The sequence below is a fragment of the Cervus elaphus genome, chromosome 31 (assembly GCF_910594005.1).
Source record: "Cervus elaphus chromosome 31, mCerEla1.1, whole genome shotgun sequence".
NCBI classification, from domain to species: domain Eukaryota; kingdom Metazoa; phylum Chordata; class Mammalia; order Artiodactyla; family Cervidae; genus Cervus; species Cervus elaphus.
The window spans coordinates 12,393,553-12,416,681 of NC_057845.1; the positions used below are offsets into that span (position 1 = coordinate 12,393,553).

At 42.6% G+C, this 23,129-nt stretch overlaps 3 protein-coding genes across 9 annotated transcripts in view; 1 reads left to right on the forward strand and 2 right to left on the reverse strand.

The window, feature by feature from the left end:
- Positions 1-1,526, reverse strand: part of GABPA (GA binding protein transcription factor subunit alpha) — a 35,232-nt gene extending 33,706 nt beyond the window's left edge. The window contains exon 1 of one of the 4 annotated variants that reach the window (XM_043892943.1): positions 1,395-1,526. The gene's annotated coding sequence lies outside the window, so the exon portion shown is untranslated. Of the gene's footprint in view, positions 1-327; positions 359-414; positions 692-871; positions 1,010-1,394 lie in introns of those variants that run through there. The other 3 variants (XM_043892942.1, XM_043892944.1, XM_043892946.1) reach the window with 3 other exon arrangements.
- On the forward strand, positions 823-9,325 carry ATP5PF (ATP synthase peripheral stalk subunit F6). 4 transcript variants are annotated; one of them, XM_043892952.1, is made up of 5 exons: positions 823-963; positions 1,435-1,476; positions 5,641-5,811; positions 8,480-8,604; positions 9,195-9,325. In XM_043892952.1, the coding sequence occupies exons 3-5, from the start codon at positions 5,648-5,650 to the stop codon at positions 9,230-9,232; spliced, it is 327 nt and encodes a 108-aa protein (XP_043748887.1). In that variant the 5' UTR covers positions 823-963; positions 1,435-1,476; positions 5,641-5,647; the 3' UTR covers positions 9,233-9,325. The 4 variants fall into 4 exon arrangements, with proteins under 4 accessions (XP_043748887.1, XP_043748886.1, XP_043748885.1 ...); XM_043892951.1 differs by lacking the exon at positions 823-963 and having other exon boundaries at positions 1,339-1,476; XM_043892950.1 differs by lacking the exons at positions 823-963; positions 1,435-1,476 and adding an exon at positions 1,483-1,612.
- Positions 9,326-14,994: 5,669 nt separating this feature from the next.
- The window catches only part of JAM2 (junctional adhesion molecule 2), an 85,207-nt gene continuing 77,072 nt past the window's right edge, over positions 14,995-23,129 (reverse strand). The window contains exons 9-10 of the mRNA XM_043892948.1: positions 22,633-22,675; positions 14,995-18,074 (exon numbers count right to left, since the gene is read on the reverse strand). Of these exons, the coding sequence (XP_043748883.1) occupies positions 18,042-18,074; positions 22,633-22,675 (76 nt within the window). The 3' untranslated portion in view covers positions 14,995-18,041. The remainder of the gene's footprint in view (positions 18,075-22,632; positions 22,676-23,129) is intronic.

The window sequence follows — 23,129 nt, forward strand, 5'->3', positions numbered from 1 at the left end:
GGATCAAATCCTAAAAGAGAGAACTTATTATTCCCTCCCGTTTCGAACTAGTTGACCCAGTTTCTTTTGACATTAAGACAATACAATACCTAAGAACATTATCCCTGCCCAGTTCTTTGCTTAAATGGACCCTTCTAAACCTTTGCTACCTCCAAGGATGAGAACTACAGCGAGTATTTCTAAATCACTAATCTCCAGCAGTGCACATTAGGCGTGGTCCTCCCTGCCGTTAACCTAATCAAACTGGGATTCCTAAATACAAAGACGTTGTTGGTTTATCTTCCAGCCTGCAAAAACAAACTTAAAAAGCTGACAAGCTACACTAACCCATCGTTTTCTCCTTGTCTCACTTCCTTGTTTCTAAAAGAAACCCAATGGACACCATAAACATTAAACCGATGGCTTTAACGCAACTGTAAGACAATTCTAGAAAGACCACTGGACGCGAAGGGAGAGCGCATCGCTGAGCTGGCAAGAAGATCGATATGGCACAGTCCTGTGAAATCCCAGGGGCGTCGGGATCAGGTCCCGACCGCGGCGGCGGCGGCGAAGCGCGGCGGACTGCCGAGCAGGGGCACAGGGCGGGGAGGGGGCGGCGAGAGGTGACAGGAACTACCCGGGCCCCGGGGGCGCGCGGCCTCGCGGAGCCCCGCGCCGCGCGCCCCCCGCCCCTCCCCGCACAGCCTCCCCCGCCCCTCCCCACCCGGCTCCCTCAAGTCTCCACGAACGGAAATGGGAGTCACAGCGCCGGGGACCAGCGGAAACAAAACACAGAGGCGGCCGCGGGGGGGCCGCGGTGGGGGAGAAGGCCCCGGAACGCAGCCGGCCCGCGCGGGCCCGCGCTCGCTTCCTCCCCCGCGGCCGCACTCACCCGCTCCGGATTCGGCCCCGTCGCCCCCGCCCGCGCTCCAGAGCCGGCTGAGAAGCGCAGCGGCGCGGGCTCCACGTGCAGCGTCTCTCCCGGTAAGACCCGCAGCTCCCGCGACTCGAAGTGGGAGGCCCCTGGGCCCTTCCCGCGAAAACGGCGCAGAGAAACTCCAACCCCCCCACTCCCGCCTCCCAGGCACCCCCGGGTCCGGGACTACAACTCCCAGCAGGTTGCGCGAAACGGACGCTTGAGGCAACGGAGGCTCACGAGGCACAAGGGAGCAGCTACGCCCCAGATCGCTTTGTTTTACACTGTCACTTTGCACAATCGTATACCTCAACAACCCCCCAACCCCCAACCAAGGAATAGGACGCTGAATCGGGGCCGGGGGTACTGAACTAGGGGACAGGCCAGTCCAAGGGCGCATGCGTACAGCACACGGTTTCCGAGGGGGAAAAAGAGAGCGGGTCAACTTGGGCGAAGGAAAGATGGCGGAGGCGTCACTAAAGGACCCGGAAGCACTTACTCTCCACTTCCTCCTCCTGTTTGGCTTCTGTCTCACCTAGAGCCGTCCGGTCGCAGAGTGTCTCCAAGACGCTTCCTGTCCGGTGAGTGTCGACCGTCTGAAACGGCGGCCCATAATGCATTGCGATGGCGGGTAGGCGGGTGGGGGCGGAGCCAGGGCCGGAAGTAGAACGGGGCGGCGGAGGCGGCGGCGGCTGGCGGCTCGGCCCTGAGTGCAAGGTGACTGGGAGGGTAACTGGACTAACGTGGCCTCTTGGGACTTGGGTTCTGGGTTTCTTCACGAGGTCTGGGATACCCTTTTCCCTCTAGGACTCTGGAAAAGAGAGCAACCTTATATCCCGGGGCGCCTTCACGGCCTGGCCCGGGCTCATTTTCGACCTCGGCGCCTTTCGGCCTTGAAGTTTGCTGTGGATTCAATAATTAGCCAAAAAATCCCGCTCTGAGGGCCCGGCTCAGGGTGGCGCGGGCGGCGGGGAGGCCGGCGCTTCGTGGACTTGCAGCCCGTCTGGGGCAACCCAAGGTCATGTCCGCGGGGCCGGTCTGCCGCCAGGCCTGCTCTTCCCGGACGCGTGGGAGGTGGTTCTGAACTATTTAAGAATAGAACGTGAGAGAAAAAGACAATTGTCATCTTAAAAGTTGGGACGCCACCTAAAAATGTTAGTAGTGCTGAAACTTGGTTACGCGGCTTTTGTTTTACATCACGGTTTCCTGGAGGAAAGCACGAACCTTGGACTGGCCGGTCATCACTGTAAACAGGAGAGCTCTCGGCACAGGGCCTCTCCTTATGCTGTGTTGTTTCCTAGCTGTTGGCTTCCCCAATTCTTTGAGTGTATCCAATGCTTGCTGGCGTGCGTGGCCTCGCATAGTACTCGAATAGAGGACTTAATCATAGTTGATACTTGATATACCTATTTGTGTAATGAAGTGTATATTTCTTGTTAGATATTCAATCGTTGCGGGGGGCGGGGAATGAAACAGGAAAAGGAACAAGTTTTGATAGTGAGATTATGTATTCATTTTTTAGATAAGTTGAGTTTGAGAGCAAGATAAGACTTATGAAGCGATGAGTGGTGTTGATGTATGGGTTTGGAATTCAGGAAGAAGACCACGTACAATTAGGTGTGATTTAGGAATCATTAATAGGTAGATGATAGAGACAGAAAAAGTGAAAGTGGATTTCCCCCCTTGTTGGAGTAGGAGTAGTAACATGATCCTCTGTGAGATTAAATTAACTGGGAATATGAGTAATTTAATAAACTGTCTTGCACATTGTCTTACTATCTGTAAAGGAGGGGTAGAATACTTAGTTATGTTTCTTAACAGGATTGATGTAAGGGTACCAGGAGAGAATATGTATGGAAGTACTTAGCAGAATACCTAGGGCTGGACAGATGTTAGGGTGACCCTATAGTGGAGTGTTGTTTGTGTTTATGTTGCCAAAAGCGAAAGTATACACTGAGTTGCACAATTTAAAAAATGTATTTGTGTCCTGTCAGATTCTGTTGTGTAACCTGGGATCGGATACTTAACCTCTAAGCCACAGTTTCTGTATGTGTAAAGTGAGACTGATATTAAGTAGCACCTTGGGTGTTAGTCGCTCAATCGTGTCCCCAACTCTTTGTGACTCCATGGACTGTAGCCCACAGGCTCCTCTCTCCGAGGGATTCTCCAGGCAAGAATACTGGAGTGGGTTGCCATTCCCTTCCCCAGGGGATCTTCCCCCACCCAAGGGATCAAACCCGGATCTCCTGCATTGCAGGCAGATTCTTTACATCTGAGCCACCAGGCAAGTAGCACCTTAAGGTCATTCACATAGTTTTCTTTCATTCTGCAGGTGAAGGATATTTGGTAGACTGTAGGATTTATTTTGATAGTTTTTATATGCTACTTCATGGGCTTCCCTGGTGGCTTAGTTGGTAAAGAAACTGCAAGGAGACCTGGGTTCGATCTCTGGGTGGGGAAGATCCCCTGGAGAAGGGAACAGCAACTCACTCCTGTAGTCTTTCCTGGAGAATTCCATGGACAGAGGAGTCTGGCAGCTATAGTACATGGGGTCGCAAAGAGTTGGGCACAACTGAATGACTTAACACACACGTGCTATTTCAGGTCTTCTCAACCTTAGCACTTTTGACGTTTTGAACCAAATGTTTCTTTGTTGTGGGGAGGCTGTTGTTGTTGTTGTTGTTACATGATTTTGGCAGCATCCTGGTTTTTACCCACTAGAGGCTAGTAACACCCTGTCAGGACAGCCAAAAATGTCTTCGGACATCGCCAAGTATTTCCTGTGGGACATCCCCACTGCCATTAGAGAACTTCAGTGCTACTCTTCATCTTCTAGCTTAATGCTTTCCCACTCTCACTAGTAAAGGGCCACTTTCCCTCCAGCCCTTGCGGGTATCTTTGAAGAATCCAGTAAAAATGAATTACTGGAAAATTTAGTAGATGAAAGACAAAACAATGGAGACACAAAAACTTCTAATTGCTTCCCTTGTGGGTCAGCTGATAAAGAGTCCTCCTGCAATGCGGGAGACCTGGGTTTGATCCGTGGGTTGGGAAGATCCCCTGAAGAAGGGAAAGGCTGCCCACTCCAGTATTCTGGCCTGGAGAATTCCATGGACTTTATGGTCCATGGGTCGCAAAGAGTCGGACACGACTGAGTGACTTTCACTTTCACTGTTGAATTCAGCAGGTACGAATTAAACTCTGTCAGATTGCTGTAAAAGTCTCTAAATGCTTATTCCCAATTTTGATACTACAGTGGAGCAGTCAGACAGTACTGCCGACAGTCCTCAGGCCGCACTTTGAGCAGTATTATTATAATTTAATAGTTCGGTGTGACTGCTTATTTGACTCATTTGGGAAGCCTGGAGAATCATGTTAGCATGTTGCTGCTGCTGCTGCTAAGTTGCTTCAGTCGTGTCTGACTCTGTGCGACCAGATAGACGGCAGCCCACCAAGCTCCTCTGTCCCTGGGATTCTCCAGGCAAGAACGCTGGAGTGGGTTGCCGTTGCTTTCTCCAATGCATGCATGCTAAGTCGCTTCAGTCCTGTCCAACTCTGTTCGACCGTATGGCCAGCAGCCCACCAGGCTCCTCTGTCCACAAGATTCTCTAGGCAAGAATGCTGGAGTGGGTTGCCATTTCCTTCTCCAGTTAGCATGTTGGGGTTTCACTTTAAGGTTCAGAAGTTTTATCAAGCTATATCGAAGTGTGACTCTATCAGTCCAGCATGGCTTGGTCAGCTCTTTCTGTTTAATCAGTCTTTATTAATCTGGGGCACTTTCTTCTAATTTTTCTATGATCTCCTTATTCTTTTTCTTTTGGAATTCCTGTTTGCATATAATTGATAATTTTACGTTTGATCTTTTCAAGACACTAAATGAGTTCTCAATGGAAATCATCCTGTAATTTATACCCTATAATTTTTTAGTTAGAAAATCGTGTATTTTAGTTTCAGGAAGTCTAAGAACTTAGAGGTCTTTAAGTCCTTAAAATTCAGGCTTCTTCACAAATTCTATTTCACTGATGAGGTTGCACCGCTTGATTTTCCCTCTCTTGTTGGTGGGCTCCCTTGTGTGTGTGTGGTTTTTTTTTTTTTGGACTCCCTTGCTATTTTCTCTTGCTGGTTCTTTTGGACTTAGATCTGGTTTTACAGTATTCGTGAATGCCTGGAATCCTGCAGCTGTACCGGATGGAGCAGTTTCTCTCCTGTGGGCCTGTGAAATGCTACTGAGGCTGAGGCAGCTGTCTGCATTCTCCCTGCTCATAGCCCTTTTTGCCTTTTGAGGGGGGTAGGGGAACCTGGTAGGCTAAGTTGGGAACCAGTATTACTCTCTCTCTGCTGAGGGTGGGTGGTCAAGACTAAAAAGTCCATGAAGAAACACCCCATCCCATATTTTGTGTTTTCTTTCTGCATCTGACCTAGTGGAGGCATGAGGCCTGAGTGATTCTGAACTGCTGCTAGGTCCGAGGGCCTTTTGCTTGTGAAGCGAAACACTTGCATGCAGTGAGGGGTAGAGAGGGAAAGGGATCTTTGGTCAGGTGACTGATCTTAGTATTCGCTGAGTTCTGGTATGATTTTAAGTTGTGTAGCATTAACTGGGTAGCGTGGCCGAGCGGTCTAAGGCGCTGGATTAAGTTCTGTAGCACTTAGTAGAATTAGATACCCACTATAACACATGTACAGGGGTTTTACAATTATGTTATTTTAAAGTAGCTTCACATGCTGGCTCTTGTTTCCAATAACAGGATCACCATGATTCTTCAGAGACTCTTCAGGTTGTCCTCTGTTCTTCAGTCTGCAATCTCAGTCTCTCTGAGGAGGAACATTGGTGTCACAGCAGTGGCGTTTAATAAGGAGCTTGATCCTGTGCAGAAACTCTTCGTGGACAAGATTAGAGAATATAGAACTAAGCGCCAGTAAGTGGGTGGGGGTATTGGTGTTCATGTGCATATTCAAAGTATGTAAGTTTTGACATGGTGAAAAAACTACTTGGCGTTTGAAAGTGTCTTAAGACCTTTTACTGAGCTGATCCCTGTGGTACAGGTTCATTAGCTGCTCCAAAAGAAAAAGATGAGGACCTTGATATTTAAGTCCCAAATTTTATCTTATGAATTCCCAGGGAGAATTGCATTAAATTTAATACCATTTTAGATATATCCCCACTGTAATGTTATTTATTATAAACTGGAGTCAATTCATACAAGTACATAGGATCTTGGAAATCGTTTAGGAACCGTATTTGAGAAAATTAAGCCCCTTAGACAATGATTATCCTAAGGTCATAAACCTAGTTATGGGGAAAATATGCTCAGAATATTCTAACTCTCAATTTAGTGATCTCTCTGTGACATCGTGATTTGGGGAGAAATGTACAAGCACAGCATTTTTTAACGTTACTTCCACAGTTAATGTATTTCTGGGACTGTCAAAAGACAGAAGACTTTGAAATGGCATAGAGCAAGTCCAGGGAAAACCTCATTACGGAACCACACAGTTTTGAAGGTGATTGATGACCTCAGCCATCATCAGATTTCACCCCCAGATCTTTGACACAGTGATACAGATCAGTTCAGAGTTTTGTTGTCTTTTATTTAGTTGTCTGCCATATGCAGAGCACTGGACTATTGAGAGTGGTGGGCTACAAAGAAAGAAGCCACTTGGCATTTCCATAATATTCTTCAAGTCTAAGAGGGTAGAAAGTTTGTAAGCAAGTAAATATAATAGAAGGTAAAACAGGTTAAGTGATAAGGTAGTGACACATTCAGTGTTTGGGGAACTTCTTGGAAGGAGTCCTCCTTTCTAGCTGGTACATTTTGAAAGGTGGCATGGAAGAGTGATGTTTCCAAAAGCTTGTGAATCCCAGAACTGGACAATGATCATCAATCATCAAAGTATCTGGTTGAAGGCTCTATCTAGAACTGTGCTATTTATTTCTGTGGCTGTTATCCACATGTGACTATTCAAATTCTAATTGAGTATAAATAAAAATTCAGTTCCTCATTTGCCTTTTAGGCACATTTCTGGTGCTCAATACCAGATATGGCTAGTGGTTACCATGTTAGACAGCACAGATCCAGAGCATTCTGTTACAGAAAGTTGCTGTTGCACATGCTGATAGAGAAGAAAACTGAGTCCATGACAAGAAACGTGATCAACAAGTTCTTAAATTAGAGCTGGCTCAGTGGTGGTTTTTTTTTTTTTGGAAATTACAAATAAGATCCTATGCTTTTATCACAGGCATAGGTGAAAATACTAGCCTTGATGGAATTTTCACTTATATATTTTTTATTATATTGTTCATTGATAAGTGGGCAGTAACATTATGACAAACAGAAGAATTTGTGCAAATAGTTAATTAGGTCTAATTGGCTCGTTGCTGGTCTGTGATGTGAAAATCACTCAGTTGTGTCCAACTTCCTTCAATCCCATGGACTATATAGCCTGCCAGGCTTGTCTGTCCATGGGGATTCTCCAGGCAGGAATACTTTAGTGGGTATCCTTTCTCCAGGGAATCTTCCCAACCCAGGGATCAAACCCAGGTCTCCTGAGTTGCTGGCAGACTCTTTACCATCTGAGCCACCTGGAAAGCCCAGCTGGTCCATGATGGTTTATCTTTACAAAGCATGGCTCTTTAGTTTTGTCATTTCATTGCTGAGCAAACAAAATACAGACTCCCAGGCTTTACATTCTGGGCCTCCTGTGATCTGAGTCCTGCTGGCTTTTCCATCTGGGCTGCTTAGCATTCCCCACATACAGCCAGTGCTTTCCCACCTTCTCATCCTTCCTTTTGAGTCTTAGAATGTCGCAAAGTACAATCTGAGCCAAATGCATGGTTTGTCACAAATGTCACCTTTTTAAAATGAAATCTCCCTGTTTAGCTTAGCAAAAGTGACCCCTCACCTGCAGTAGCTTTTTGTTATAAACTGTGTCTTTGAAGGTTATCCCCTGACTGCCTCACAGCATAAATGTTTGTTATTTTTTTTTCTTCTAAATGGTAAAACCTCTGAGGTTAGGAAGTAACTTGCTGCTTTGATAGGCCGCTGTTATAGAGACTTAAACCCTTCAGTGGTGGTTGATTTAAAAGCACAGTGAAAGTAGATAAGTGAGTGTTCACGGTGTGCCAGGCACTGGTCCATGAGTGGTACATGTGCACAATCTCTTAATTCTCTCAGCACCATCAGGTAAGACTTCTGAGTTGTCGATGCAGAAACTAGAGTTCGGAGTGCTTCATGCCTTGCTCTAGTTCACACAGTAACTAGATTGTAGAACTGACAATTAATGGAAGCAGTCCTTCACCCCAGAGCCCGTAGACTTAGCCATTACACCTTATTGCTGCTCAAACGCTGAGAGATTCTGACTTTTAATAATACTGATACTAACAGACCTTGAATGTTTTGTTTGAAGTTGCCTCATTTGTGTGAACCCTCATCATATTTAAAATTGTTTGAGGTTACATTCAAATTGAAATACTTGTTACCTTTCAGAAAAGTCTGCTCTTCCCTATGCTCGGAAGATCTGTGAAACTTTTTTGTTTCTGTAAACTCATGTTTAAAATACATTTTTACTTGGTCGTGTATACTATAGGACATCTGGAGGTCCTGTTGATGCTGGCCCAGAGTATCAGCAAGACCTAGACCGGGAGCTTTTTAAGCTTAAACAAATGTATGGTAAAGCAGACATGAATACGTTCCCTAACTTCACGTTTGAAGGTAAGTCTTTGTAATCACAGATTCATTGTTATGGGAGATCATTTTAAGTGGAGAATATTTACATGGGTTGTTTGGGGGATTAAATGACAATTACACGTGAATGTGATTTGAGAGCTCTGGGAGTTGGTGATGAACAGGGAAGCATGGCATGCTGCGGTCCATGGGGTCGCAAAGAGCTGGATATGACTGAGCAACTGAACTGAGTGTGTGAATGTATTAGGACAGTGGCATGTGTGGCAAGCTCCGGGGTAAATGCCAATGGAGGAGATCCCATAGCGTAGAGGTTAAATGGTGGGGACCTAAAATCAAATGTCTGAAAGTATCATTATGGGCTATGTGATTTGGGATAGTTAACTGGTCCCTGTTTCTCATCTGACATTTGGGTAAGATTATACTGTCTTCTTAGTTGTAGTTAAATGACGTAATATGTGTAAATTCATAGAGCCTAGTTCATTGTAAGTCCTAAATAAATCTTAACAGTTATATTTCCATCTAGATGTTTCTTTAAAAAATCGGAAGCTGGATGAGATAAATATTAAAGTTTTTTATTGCAGTATGGCTAAGTTTGAACCTTTCTTTCCTCTTTTTAGACCCCAAGTTCGAAGTTGTCGAGAAACCGCAGTCTTGAAGCAGTAATGTAAAACTGATCTGGTAATTTGTCCTAGTTGAGCTGTACAGCTACCCAGAAGTAACAGAATAAACATACATTTCACAGCTGTCAGATGTTCTTTTAATTCTGATTTCAAGTAAATTATTTGGTGATGTTAGGTATACAGTTGAGTGTATTGAATTTTTTTTTTTTTAATAAATGTTACTTTATTTGCTGTGCCGGATCTTAATTGCAGCACACAGGATCTTTAGTTATGCATGAGAACTCTTCGTTGCAGCATGTGGGATTTAGTTCCCTGCCAGGGACTGTACCCAGGTCCCCTGCATTGGGAGCTTGGAGTCTTAGCCACTGGACCACCAGGGAAGTCCCCAAATTCTTTGTTTTTATATCCTCCTGTTTGATTATATGAAAGCAGATGGAGACCTTGCATTAACTGAGTACCACTTGCCCCAAACTCTCCATATTCTCTTCAGTGTTGAGGTGTCCTGTTTATTTTGGAGACTTACTGCCTGCCAGAGGGGAGCCATCCTGACTGAAGAAAGGAGTGTTCTCAGTGGAGGATGTCATACCTGCTCCCAGAATATGAAGAAACGGTTCAGAAATCATTGATCATAGCTTTTTCAGGGAACTCGGGTGTGACTGTGAATACATCCAGGGACTTCCTTTGTGTTTTTACTTCCATCTCCTCATGTGTTACATGCTTTTATTTTCCCACACTTCCCTCCTCTCCCCTTGGAGTATAATGGTCACCGTGTCTACTACAAGGCTATGCGGATAGATCAGGGAAAGCTGGGGGCGGGGGAGAGGAGGGTTCTACACAGCAATTTACTTGAAAATAGATTAAGCTGTATGGTGGTGTTTGCCCAGTGGATGGAATATTGAGCAGATGTGCCAGATAAGTGGCAGAGCAGGTGCGTCAAAATTTAAGTAAGTAGACGGTTCTGTTTTTAATTTTTTTTTTTTAAAGAGGCAGCTGTGCCTTTTTAAATCTGACACTCTCGTGTCAATAAATACGTGTCTTTAGTAAAACTTTGGAGATTATTTTTAAAAAGTGAAGTTGAGAAAAACAGTCTTATTAGGTTGTCTCACTTCAAAAGGAATAGATTTTTACTATGGTGTACTGTACTAGCTGAAATCTAAACCTGGTGAAAGTGTGAAAGTGTTGGTCGCACAGTCGTGTCCGATTCTGTGACCCCATGGACTATAGCCAGCCAGGCTCCTCTGTCCATGGGATTCTCCAGGTAAGAATACTGGAGTGAATAGCCATTCTCTTCTCCAGAGGGTCTTCCTGACCCAGGGATCGAACATGGGTCCTCCTGCATTGCAGGTGGATTTTTCACCATCTGAGCCACCAGGGAAGCCCCGGTGTTCTTAAAAGAAGGACAAGTTTGAGTTGAGGAAAGGTTTGGGAACCAGAAACGGACTTGTGCCTGCCTGTTTCGTGTCTGTAGTGCTACTGTTAACAACCAAAGAGGGCTTCTGTTCTGGGCAGTTTTTACTTAACTCCATTTAGTGTAGGATTTTCTGCTTCTCTGACTGTTGCTACCCTTGGTGTGGCAGCACAGTGCTGGCTCTGGTGAGATGCTTAATGTGTGAGTTCGTGGAGCACTCTGTGGGCTAGCAGCTTTCCTCATGCAGATAACCTTAAGGGAGGTCCATTCCAACCTGTCTCTTCCAAACCCCCCTCCACTCCCACTTCAGCCACACAGTCCACAGCCTCTTGTTTCAGATGTTTGCTGTCAGTGTGTTTGACAGGAAGGCTCAAGACCAACTATCTACTTTCCAAGCTGCCTATTTGACCACCAAAAACAGATCCTTACTTTGAGACACAATGGGAAGATAGGTGCCTCACCATTTCCTCTGTTCCTTGATATCTTTGCCTTTTGCTCAAATAGCTATTTGGCAGGTGCCTTCAATTGTTGCTGGTGGTTTGCTTTAAAAAATTCTCTTTACTTGCCTTGGGGTGAGTTAGGGAATAGAACTCAGGGCTTTGAGAAAGACACACAATTTGGACAATTCATTCTCTGTCTCAGGCTTCCCTTGTGGCTCAGCTGGTAAAGAATCCACCTGCAATGTGGGAGACCTGGGTTCGATCCCTGGGTTGGGACAATCCCCTGGAGAAGGGAAAGGCTACCCACACTAGTATTCTGGCCTGGAGAATTCCATGGACTGTATAGTCCACAGGGTCACAAAGAGCTGGAGATGACTGAGCAACTTTCATATTCTGTCTCTCCCCATCCCTACACAGTTCAGTTTATGGATTTTGTGTGCTGAGGTAAAGGAGAACCATGGTAATAATTTCAGGGTAGCACAACTGTCTTTTTATGAACATCGAAGCAGGTGTTTATACCCAAATTAGTTACGAGTTTCTTTGGAAAATGTACTTGTCAGCCTTCAGATAACAGAAAAAGTCCCAATCAACATTCTGTTACATGGATATAAAACTTTTTCTCATTCTCTTTGCTATATGGTATCCTAAAATTTAGAAAAATAAGTTTCTTGACCTGTAGCAACTTCAGTATAATTGATGGTAGTTAAATGTTTGGAATAAAAGGAAGGTTGAGAATGAAAAGTTAAATGGCAACTAACTTGAGGGATCTAACAACTGATTGTAAAAATTCTCAATTTTTATACTGTCTTTATGAAGACCATCTTTAAGAAGCACTTTGTCCCACATTCAGTGTTGAAAACATCATAAAATGGAGCATCTGCCCTCAATCTTAAAGAAAAACAAGTCCTTTGTTGACACACCTGTTCATGTTTTGAGAACACTGTCTTAGTCAAAAGTATAAAGACCTATTATACTCTAGTATGTGTTAATTAGTACTTAAAATCTTGGTCACATAGAAATACGGCATATACTAATTCTGTGTCCCCTGTTTCTTGTTTGTAGGGGGAAAAAACTTTATAAAAGTCTCCTATGCTGTCCCTACGCTGAATTCCAATGAGTAGGCTCAAGCAGTTAGTGGACAGGAGTCACTGGCCTTCTCATCCCACCCCAACCCCCACAAAGAGCTATAGAGAACAATCTGATGCATATCTTTGAGTTGTTCTGCAGAATCATCACAGGACTGTTACTACATGCTGACCACAAGCTTGCAGATCCAGAAGGTTGAGATTGAGACATCACCTTGTTACTTCATCACCATATTTTGCTTTAAAAGTCTTCCCTTAAAATCCTAAAAACCATCAGGGAGTTCAGGCATTTTGAGCAGATCTTCCTTGCTTAGCTCACGCAGCAGACGTTTCTCTGCTCCAGACTTCAACGTCCCACTGTGGCCCCTGCATGGGGCACATCAACTAGGGTTCAACCACTGAAGTATCAGTATGTAAAAGCTGACAGTTAGTCTTGAATTTCCTGGCCAGTTATTACTACTAAAATTTCCCCAAGCCCATATATAACAAAAAGGATGGAAAGTTAAACTTTAAAACTTGAAAGAGGAAAAAACATTTTAAGATCTTTTTAAGAACTATGTGCAAGTGGATACCTAATAACTAAAAGGAGTAGAATAATAGAAAAGGAATTTTTGTCCAGCCTTAGTTCATGGAGCATTAATTTGTGTGATTGCATAATAAATGAATTGGATTATAATGACATTGCAGAATACAATTATTAATATTCTAAGTATAGGGAAATTTTATCAATAAATACTCTGAATTGCCGTTTCCAAATGCTTTTTTGATCTTTAAAAATTCATTCAGTACTCGAAAGGGAAAGTCACTCAGTCATGTCTGACTCTTTGTGACCCCCATGGACTGTCGCCCCCAGACTCCTCTCTCCATGAAATTCTCCAGGCAAGAATACTGGAGTGGGTTGCCATTCCCTTCAGGGGATCTTCCTGAGTCAGGGATTGAACCCATCTCCTGCACCTCAGGCGGAGTCTTTACCATCTGAGCCACCAGGGGAGGCCCTAATGGTTAAATACACTGGGGTTTATAAAGGTGTACATAAAACATGGTTCTTTTCTCAAAGTGCTTCTAAATTGGTAGTGATGCCAGAGATGTACCTATATAACTATATTAAATGGAAATCAAGAAGTGCCATAAGAAAACCAATCAAATGTTATGGAAATTCAGAGAAGAAAGAAACTTCTTCGAGCAAGGAGAGTTTTCACGGAGAAGGTGGAATTTGAACTGTGTCCTGAAGTAACTGGAATTCACATACCCTGTGATTAGAATCAGCAGCTTTCCAAGTAAAGGAGAAACAAAGGGCTGTTAAGATAAAATGACCTTAATTCAGTTGGATGGCTGCATAAGGCAACTAAAGAGGATGGTGGACCATGTAACTGAACAGGCAGGGGTGACTACGACAACGTGGGTGTGGGTGGACTGGGGGTACCTCAGAATTTCAGTTGGTGACCAATTGATGGCTCAGACTATGAAGAATCTGACTGCAACGCGGGAGACCTGGATCTGATCCCTGGGTCAGGAAGATTTCCCTGGAGAAGGAAATGGCAACCCACTCCAGTGTTCTTGTCTAGAAAATTTCATGGACAGAGGAACCTGGTGGGCTACAAGTCCATGGGGTCAAAAAGAGTGGGACATAACTGAGTGACATAACACTTGGAATTTCAGGCTCAGATGATTAGACCTCAGTCAGACTAAGTAAAGGAAAGAGTGAAAGTTTTTAGTAATGGGATGGGACAAAAGGCAGAAGGGAGTTGACAGTGTTCAAGAGAGTAATCTGGCAGTAACTGACTGATGGAGTGGGAGAGTGGGAGACTAGGGAACAAAGGAACCTTCAGAACGGTGAGACTGAAATTGCTACGAGGAGAGGGGGTGATGGAGGGGGGAATATACCAGAAGATAAAAGGTATGCAATAGTAGCAGGAGATAAAAGTAGTTAAAAGTGTGCCAATGAATGATGGAGTCTGTGAATAAATAGATTAAAAATGATGATTAAAGATAGGGTGGCAGTGATACAATTTAAATGTATTTATCATGGTCAGCTTCAATCTTGAAAAAAAGATTAAAGATTTGAGGATCTTTGGTGAGGGGATAAAATGATTCACCATAACTTTTTTTAAATGGATTTGTAGCTTTTTAAAAAAACTTTTTGGCTGCACCATGTGGCTTGTAGGATCTTAGTTCCCTGACCAGGGATTGAACCCAGGGCCCTTGGCATTGAAAGCTCCAACCAAGTCTTAACCACTGGACCACCAGGGAACTCCCCATCGTGACTCTAACCTGGGTAAGAGGACAAAGTGTCACAGGCTGTGACACTAGACAGGAGTGGATGGGCCAGAGATTACTGAGGATGAAAGGAAGGTGTCCTTGGAGAGAAGAATGTGAGGATGTAAAAGGAAGGAATGCTGGGGCAGAGAAAAAACATCTTGTGCAGAACATTCTGGATCAGATGGACCTGGGTCACACTGACCCTGCCTCTTCAGTTGGTTTTGTAAACTCGGCAGTCACTGACTCAGGTCATCTTGGTCTCCTCATCTGTCAAATGAGGACATTGTCCTCTTTTTATACAATCGTTGAGGTGAATGCGATTTTATGTACCCTCATCTCTATCCACCCCAGCCTCCACGACATATATGAAATGTTCAATAAATAGTTCCGGCATTTTATTTTCAGAGCACTTTTTTTTAGCACTGGAGAAGCTGGCACGTACCCAGACTGAGACACAAGATTCTCATCCTGAGCAGCTAAAGCTTTAGCCTTGTAGCTACAGACAGTAAGAGGGAGTAGTTTCCTGGGTTTCACTGAACAATAGGTGGGTGACTCTTACCCTGCACCATTAAATGGGCTAAAAAATTGAACACATTCTGCTATTGTTTTTTTTTTTACATTCTGCTATTTTTAATGTAGACTCTAATCAGACAAAACCAACTGTGAAATAAAGGAAGCTCTTTGCAAGGCTGTATTGAAAGACAATTGTTCCAGATTTAGTTAGGTTAAACTCCCCACTAAAAATAAATCTAGTTACAACAGTCAATGATAAAAGTAAAACAAAACAAAAGTTGCTGTTAGATTCTAGAGCCCTAACCTTTATACAACACAATTTTACTTTATGGAAACAAAAAGTGCTCTAAGAATTATAAATCTTTTGTTTTTAATGCTTGTCCACCAGCAGTTGGGAAACTCTGCATGTCGGCCAGATCCCGACGGCTTGCTGTTTATCATTCAGTCAGTTCAGTGGCTCAGTCGTGTCCAACTCTGCAACCCCATGGACTGCAGCACACCTGGTCTCCCTGTCCATCACCAACTCCAAGAGCTTGCTGAACTCACGTCCATCAAGTCAGTGATGCCATCCAACCATCTCTGTTGTCCCTTCTCCTGCCTTCAATCTTTCCCAGCATCAGGGTCTTTACCAATGAGTCAGCTCTTCGCATCATGTGGCCAAAGTATTGGAGCTTCAGCTTCAACATCAGTCCTTCCAATGAATATTCAGGGCTGATTTCTTTTAGGATTGACTGGTTTGATTTCCTTGCAGTCCAAGGGACTCTCGAGAGTCTTCTCCAACACCACAGTGCAAAAGTATCAATTTCTTTGGCAGTCCGCCTTCTTTATGGTCCAATTCTCACATCCATACATGACTAATGGAAAAACCATAGCTTTTACTAGACAGACCTTTGTCAGCAAAGTAAGGTGTCTCTGCTTTTTAATATGCTGTCTCGGTTTGTCATAGCTCTTCTTCCAAGGAGCAAGTGTCTTTTAATTTCATGGCTTTAGTCACCATCTGCAGTGAGTTTGGAGCTCAAGAAAGTAAAGTCTGTCACTGTTTCCATTGTTTCCCCATCTATTTGCCATGAAGTGATGGGACAGGATGCTAAGATCTTTGTTTTTTGAATGTTAAGTTTTAAGCCAGCTTTTTCACTTTCCCTTTCATCAAAGAGACTCTAGTTCCTCTTTGCTTTCTGCCTTAAGAGTGGTGTCACTCTTTTCCATTAGCGTATCTGAGGTTATTGATATTGCTAACCTCAATAGCTTACTGTTTATGAAATAAACAAATGAGACCATTTAAAAAATTTATTGTTATGGCTGCTCTCATGCTCCAATGGCATGAAAAATTGCAGAGCCGAGTACGTCCAGGCAGTTGTAGCAGGGACCATATGGCCTTGTATGGTTTGAACTATCTACTTCTTGGCCCTTCACAGAAAATGTTGGGAGGGTGAGAATTCTGGTGAGAATCACTGAATGTCACAGACTAGGGACGTGTCCAGGCATATATTCGGCTCTTGGTGAGTACTTAATCCAGTCGTCAGTCCAGTGAATCCTAGGGATTTGCTAGGGTCTCAAAGAGTTGGACTCGACTGAAGCAACTTAGCACATGCTGGGCAAAAAGAGTGGACTCCTTTAAAAGCAGCTTGAAAAGTGAAAGTGTGAGTCGCTCAGCCATGTCCGACTCTTTGGGATCCCATGGGCTGTAGCTCCTTTGTCCATGGAATTCTCCAGGCAAGAATACTGGAGTGGGTAGCCATTCCCTTCTCCAGGGATCTCCCCGACCCAGAGATTGAACCCAGATCTCCAGCACTGCAGGCAGATTCTTTACCATCTGAGTCACCAGGGTCTGTTGTCCAAAAGCAGCTTAACCATGTTCAAAATTGTCAAAGGTAGTGAGGAACCTTTTCATCTAGATTTTCCCAGAACTGGGAACGCCCTAGCCATATTGTTTTGTCAATATGAGTTGAATAACCAAAATAAGTTCTAGATGATTATGTTCTTAACACAATCTAACTGCTCTCCTATTACACAGATCATTGGAATTTTCACTTTGTAACACTAGCTGGAGGTCTTCGTGATCTGTCAGTTGAGAAACCAGATGATCAGACCCATTTTTTCATTTAATTTCTCCTGTGTCTTCTATGTATCAAGTGTGGCACTGGGTGCCAAGAACCACAGGGAGCTCAAGCTGTTTCATCTCATTTTACTGGTTAGACAGCCACTCCTCCCTCCATATCCCTGACTTTGCCATAAGAAGGACTGGCAGAGGGCTGGCCATAACAGCAAGGCACTTGGCCGAATGCAAAATTTCACTGCTTGGTTTTTAGAGACAGATGTGAAGTCACCATCACCCAACAACAGGTATCGACAGGGTTATGTGCATTGGCTCCAGTGGCGAGTTCTGATGCCAAGGTCACTGATCCCCTTCAAAGGAGTCTTAGGGGAAGGAAATGGCAACAACCAGCTCTGAGGGTGAAATAAGACACTTGGGTTTGTGTTTGACTCTCAAAATGATGTTTAATGAAGAAATCAAGAACACACCCAGGTGAGTGAGCTCTGGTATTACGTATTTTTCTTCATGTTGCTTGTGGTTCTCAGAAATGAAAGTACACACAGAGTGAAATCCTTGGGTTATGAGACCCATTCTGCCACCATTCTGTGACTAGACCAGTGATAAACAAGCAGCAGAATAAGGATTAGATAAGAGGAAAAGGAGGATTCTGGCAGGAATGCGACCAGAGGCTCCTTTTGTGTCTGTCAGAGTATTCTGAACCCTCTAAATCACACTCTCACAGAGGGTGCATGTAGGTGATATTTTCATACTCTTTGGATTAATTTCACAACCAGAATGATACATTTTAGTAACTTTTGCTAGAAGTTAGGATATTTAACATTTCAAAAGCCCCAGAATATTACAAAGTATTTTGATTCCTGTACCTCTGTCAAGACACAAGAAGCCAGATTTGTATTTTAGGTGCTCACAGAACTATTTGTATAAAAATTTTAAGTGATTTAGCAGTCATACAGATTATAATGCAATACCAATTTCATATCCTCATGTACCTCTTCGCAAATGTAAGACAAAGCAGAGTTTTATAATCTTTCAATAACTTGTGCAACAACTGTGGTTTTGGTGTATCGCCAAGGTAGGATTCTTTTAAATTATAAAGGATTTTGTGTGCTTGAAATCCTAGGAAGAGAAAGAAAAATTGTTTAAATATGATGTATTAATTCATATATTAAGAAATATAGAAATCTTACAAGTACAAAGATATACCCATTATGAGAATCTTGCAGGTACAAACCAAACAGATTTAATTACATCTATTTTATGGGCAATTAAGTATTAGGAGACAAATCTCTGAAACTTTGCCTAAAGAGTAAAGAAGTAGGAATGGGGAACTGAGCAGGAGAAATCTTGTTTGCTAGGAGGATGCTACTGGCACAGAGCTGGTGGGGGTCAGATGCTCCCACACATTCTGCAATGCCCTGGACAGCCCCCCACAACAAAGAATTATGTGAAATCACAAAAATTAATTAGACAAGCCTTAGAAGAAACTGTTGTTTCTTACATAAATTCTTGTCTAAGAATTAGAAGAACATGTCGGTCGTGCCAACTTTGAGAAACCCTGCTCTCAGGCAGAACTCGAACTGGAGACTAGTTCTCAGCTGACAAAGGCAACGGAGAGGAAGACCAGGAAAAAGAGTGAGGCTTCTGTTCTTCCGACTCAGCCACCAAGCATCTCTTCTTGTTTGGTGGGATGAGATTATTTTATTCCACACTCGAGGAGTAATTTTCTACAAATTATAGGAGCAAATATGGAGTTCCATGTTGCTTGTCTTCTATGGAACAACAGGCTTCGGTATTGTAAACCACAAAATAAAGTGACTTCCATGATAGATTCTGGAGTAGACAATTTTTAAAATCTTTGGTAGGAAAAACTCTGTGGGTGAGTATGTAGGCCTCAAAGGTTATTGTCTATTAGAGTCACTGAAGTGTTTAAAAAACTGATGTGCATGTCCCACCCCAAGCTCTACTGAAAGGAAACCTAAGTGAATCCCTGCAGAATGTACTAAGGAATTTAGGGACGCAGCACTCCACTTGTCAAGCAAGGAATTCGACTTCAAAAACATGGGAAACCTCCCTCCTCCCACTGGATTCCTGAAAGCTAGTCCAGAAGGCTGAATAGCCATCCAAAGAGCTACAAAATCTGAGCAATGATCGTATTAACTGCTTCTCTGGAGTGTTTACTAATCAAAAGTACACAAGGTTCCGAACATCCAAATTATGTTCCCTTAACCATCTGAGTTTGGTGATTCTTGCGTCTTTTCAAGGATTTCTGATATGTTCCTTTTGGCAAAAGCAGAGGACATTCCATACCCCTTAAATTTCCAAGTAAGTACAGGAGAGTCTGGACCCACAGATCTGCTGGGAGCCATCTGCTCGGTCAAGCTGACAAAGATAAAGGTACGTGGGTCCCAGGGTGGCTACTGTCATCCTGTGAGAAGCGTGTCCTAATTTCCTCATCTTTATTTTTTTTTTTTTCATTTATTTTTATTAGTTGGAGGCTAATTACTTTACAATATTGTAGTGGGTTTTGCCATACATTGACATGAATCAGCCATAGATTTACATGTATTCCCCATCCCGATCCCCCCTCCCACCTCCCTCTCTACCCGATCCCTCTGGGTCTTCCCAGTGCAACAGGCCCGAGCACTTGTCTCATGCATCCCACCTGGGCTGGTGACCTGTTTCACCATAGATAATATACATGTTTCGATGTTGTTCTCTCGAAACATCCCACCCTCGCCTTCTCCCACAGAGTCCAAAAGTCTGTTCTGTACATCTGTGTCTCTTTTTCTGTTTTGCATATAGGGTTATCATTGCCATCTTTCTAAATTCCATATATATGTGTTATGCTGTAATGTTCTTTATCTTTCTGGCTTACTTCACTCTGTATAATGGGCTCCAGTTTCATCCATCTCATTAGAACTGATTCAAATGAGTTCTTTTTAATGGCTGAGTAATATTCCATGGTGTATATGTACCACAGCTTCCTTATCCATTCATCTGCTGACGGGCATCTAGGTTGCTTCCATGTCCTGGCTATTATAAACAGTGCTGCGATGAACACTGGGGTGCACATGTCTCTTTCAGATCTGGTTTCCTCGCTGTTTTATGCCCAGAAGTGGGATTGCTGGGTCATATGGCAGTTCTATTTCCAGTTTTTTTAAGACATCTCCACACTGTTCTCCATAGTGGCTGTACTAGTTTGCATTCCCACCAACAGTGTAAGAGGGTTCCCTTTTCTCCACACCCTCTCCAGCATTTATTGCTTGTAGACTTTTGGATAGCAGCCATCCTGACTGGCGTGTAATGGTACCTCATTGTGGTTTTGATTTGCATTTCTCTGATAATGAGTGATGTTGAGCATCTTTTCATGTGTTTGTTAGCCATCTGTATGTCTTCTTTGGAGAAATGTCTGTTTAGTTCTTTGGCCCATTTTTTGATTGGGTCATTTATTTTTCTGGAGTTGAGCTGCAGGAGTTGCTTGTATATTTTTGAGATTAATCCTTTATCTGTTGCTTCGTTTGCTATTATTTTCTCCCAATCTGAGGGCTGTCTTTTCACCTTACTTATAGTTTCCTTTGTTGTGCAAAAGCTTTTAAGTTTCATTAGGTCCCATTTGTTTATTTTTGCTTTTATTTCCAATATTCTGGGAGGTCGGTCATAGAGGATCCTGCTGTGATTTATGTCGGAGAATGTTTTGCCTATGTTCTCCTCTAGGAGTTTTATAGTTTCTGGTCTTACATTTAGATCTTTAATCCATTTTGAGTTTATTGTTGTGTATGGTGTTAGAAAGTGTTCTAGTTTCATTCTTTTACAAGTGGTTGACCAGTTTTCCCACCACCACTTGTTAAAGAGGTTGTCTTTTTTCCATTGTATATCCTTGCCTCCTTTGTCGAAGATAAGGTGTCTATAGGTTCATGGATTTATCTCTGGGCTTTCTATTCTGTTCCATTGATCTATATTTCTGTCTTTGTGCCAGTACCATACTGTCTTGATGACTGTGGCTTTGTAGTATAGTCTGAAGTCAGGCAGGTTGATTCCTCCAGTTCCATTCTTCTTTCTCAAGATTACTTTGGCTATCCGAGGTTTTTTGTATTTCCATACAAATTGTGAAATTATTTGTTCTAGTTCTGTGAAAAATACCATTGGTAGCTTAATAGGGATTGCATTGAATCTATAGATTGCTTTGGGTAGTATAGCCATTTTGACAATATTGATTCTTCCAATCCATGAACACAGTATGTTTCTCCATCTGTCTGTGTCCTCTTTGATTTCTTTCATCAGTGTTTTATAATTTTCTATGTATAGGTCTTTTGTTTCTTTAGGTAGATATACTCCTAAGTATTTTATTCTTTTTGTTGCAATGGTGAATGGTATTGTTTCCTTAATTTCTCTTTCTGTTTTCTCATTGTTAGTGTATCATAAGAGACTAATACCAGCAGCTCTATGCCAATGAAATGGACAACTTGGAAGAAATGGACAAATTCTTAGGAAAAGTATGACTTTCCAAAACTGAACCAGAAAGAAATAGAAGATCTTAACAGACCCATCACAAGCAAGGAAATCGAAACTGTAATCAGAAATCTTCCAGCAAACAAAAGCCCAGGACCAGATGGCTTCACAGCTGAATTCTACCAAAAATTTAGAGAAGAGCTAACACCTATCTTACTCAAACTCTTCCAGAAAATTGCAGAAGAAGTTAAACTTACAAACTCATTCTATGAGGCCACCATCACCCTAATTCCAAAACCAGACAAAGATGCCACAAAAAAAGAAAACTACAGGCCAATATCACTGATGAACATAGATGCAAAAATCCTTAACAAAATTCTAGCAAACAGAATCCAACAATATATTAAAAAAATCATACACCATGACCAAGTGGGCTTTATCCCAGGAATGCAAGGATTCTTTAATATCTGCAAATCAATCAATGTAATACACCACATTAACAAATTGAAAGATAAAAACCATATGATTATCTCAATAGATCCAGAGAAAGCCTTTGACAAAATTCAACACCCATTTATGATTAAAACTCTCCAGAAAGCAGGAATAGAAGGAACATACCTCAACATAATAAAAGCTATATATGACAAACCCACAGCAAACATTACTCTCAATGGTGAAAAATTGAAAGCATTTCCCCTAAAATCAGGAACAAGACAAGGGTGCCCACTCTCACCACTACTATTTGGTGAGTTTTGGAAGTTTTGGCCACAGCAATCAGAGCAGAAAAAAGAAGTAAAAGGAATCCAGATAGGAAAAGAAGAAGTGAAACTCTCACTGTTTGCAGATGACATGGTCCTCTACATAGAAAACCCTAAAGACTCTACCAGAAAATTACTAGAGCTAATCAACGAATATAGTAAAGTTTCCTCATCTTTAAAATGGAGCTGACCATGCCAGATCTAATGATGCTAAGGAGGTTGACTAACAATAGAAAACACCAGGACAGAAAATAATGGGATGGGAAAGCCCCATTGCTCTACAAATGCAGCCATCCCGGGCAGGGGATGGGAGCTAACATTTATTTAGTTCCTTATAAAGACCAATGGTAGACACGGGTACAAGGTATATTAAATGAAGAAATCCATCAATTCCATACAATTAATTCACTTCCCTGCCCGACTCCCTAAACACATCTGTTCTATAAATATGCTTTAAAAATACTCACATTTTCACTCATGGTAGTGGCTTTAGATGCAGAACTACTCTTCCTGTTTGTGGAATATAAAAAAGAACATTTACTACATTATTGCTTCCAATTCTAAAATACATATCCTCTTTCAGTTAATGTTACCTCCATACATTTTTCTCAACAGGAAGAAGAACATATATCTTAGCCAGGTATAAAAAGCCCAGCACTCCTAACTGAATTTCTTATATTTATAGATGATATTCACAGAGGAAAGCATGCAACAATATATCAGTATGTGTGAAGCCCTGTGAATCTACTTGTAGCCTCAGGCTAGATACTAACAAAGTTTGCAGAATATGCAAACCACAGACTTACTAACTTTTAACTCACCAACTCATCAAGATTTAACATTTTGAAAGCTTGATCATTACAACCTCAAATTTCATTTTTTCCATGGAAAAAAAGTTTTACACAGTGATTATGGTTTCAGTTATCTGTTATGGGCTGCACTGTATTCCCACCAAATACTCATA

What these genes read in the sequence shown, in the direction of transcription:
- ATP5PF (XM_043892949.1), top strand. An exon ending in GAATATAGAACTAAGCGCCA is followed by an intron (nt 5,812 to 8,479) that starts GTAAGTGGGTGG and finishes TGTATACTATAG; the next exon opens with GACATCTGGAGGTCCTGTTG. An exon ending in CCCTAACTTCACGTTTGAAG is followed by an intron (nt 8,605 to 9,194) that starts GTAAGTCTTTGT and finishes TCCTCTTTTTAG; the next exon opens with ACCCCAAGTTCGAAGTTGTC.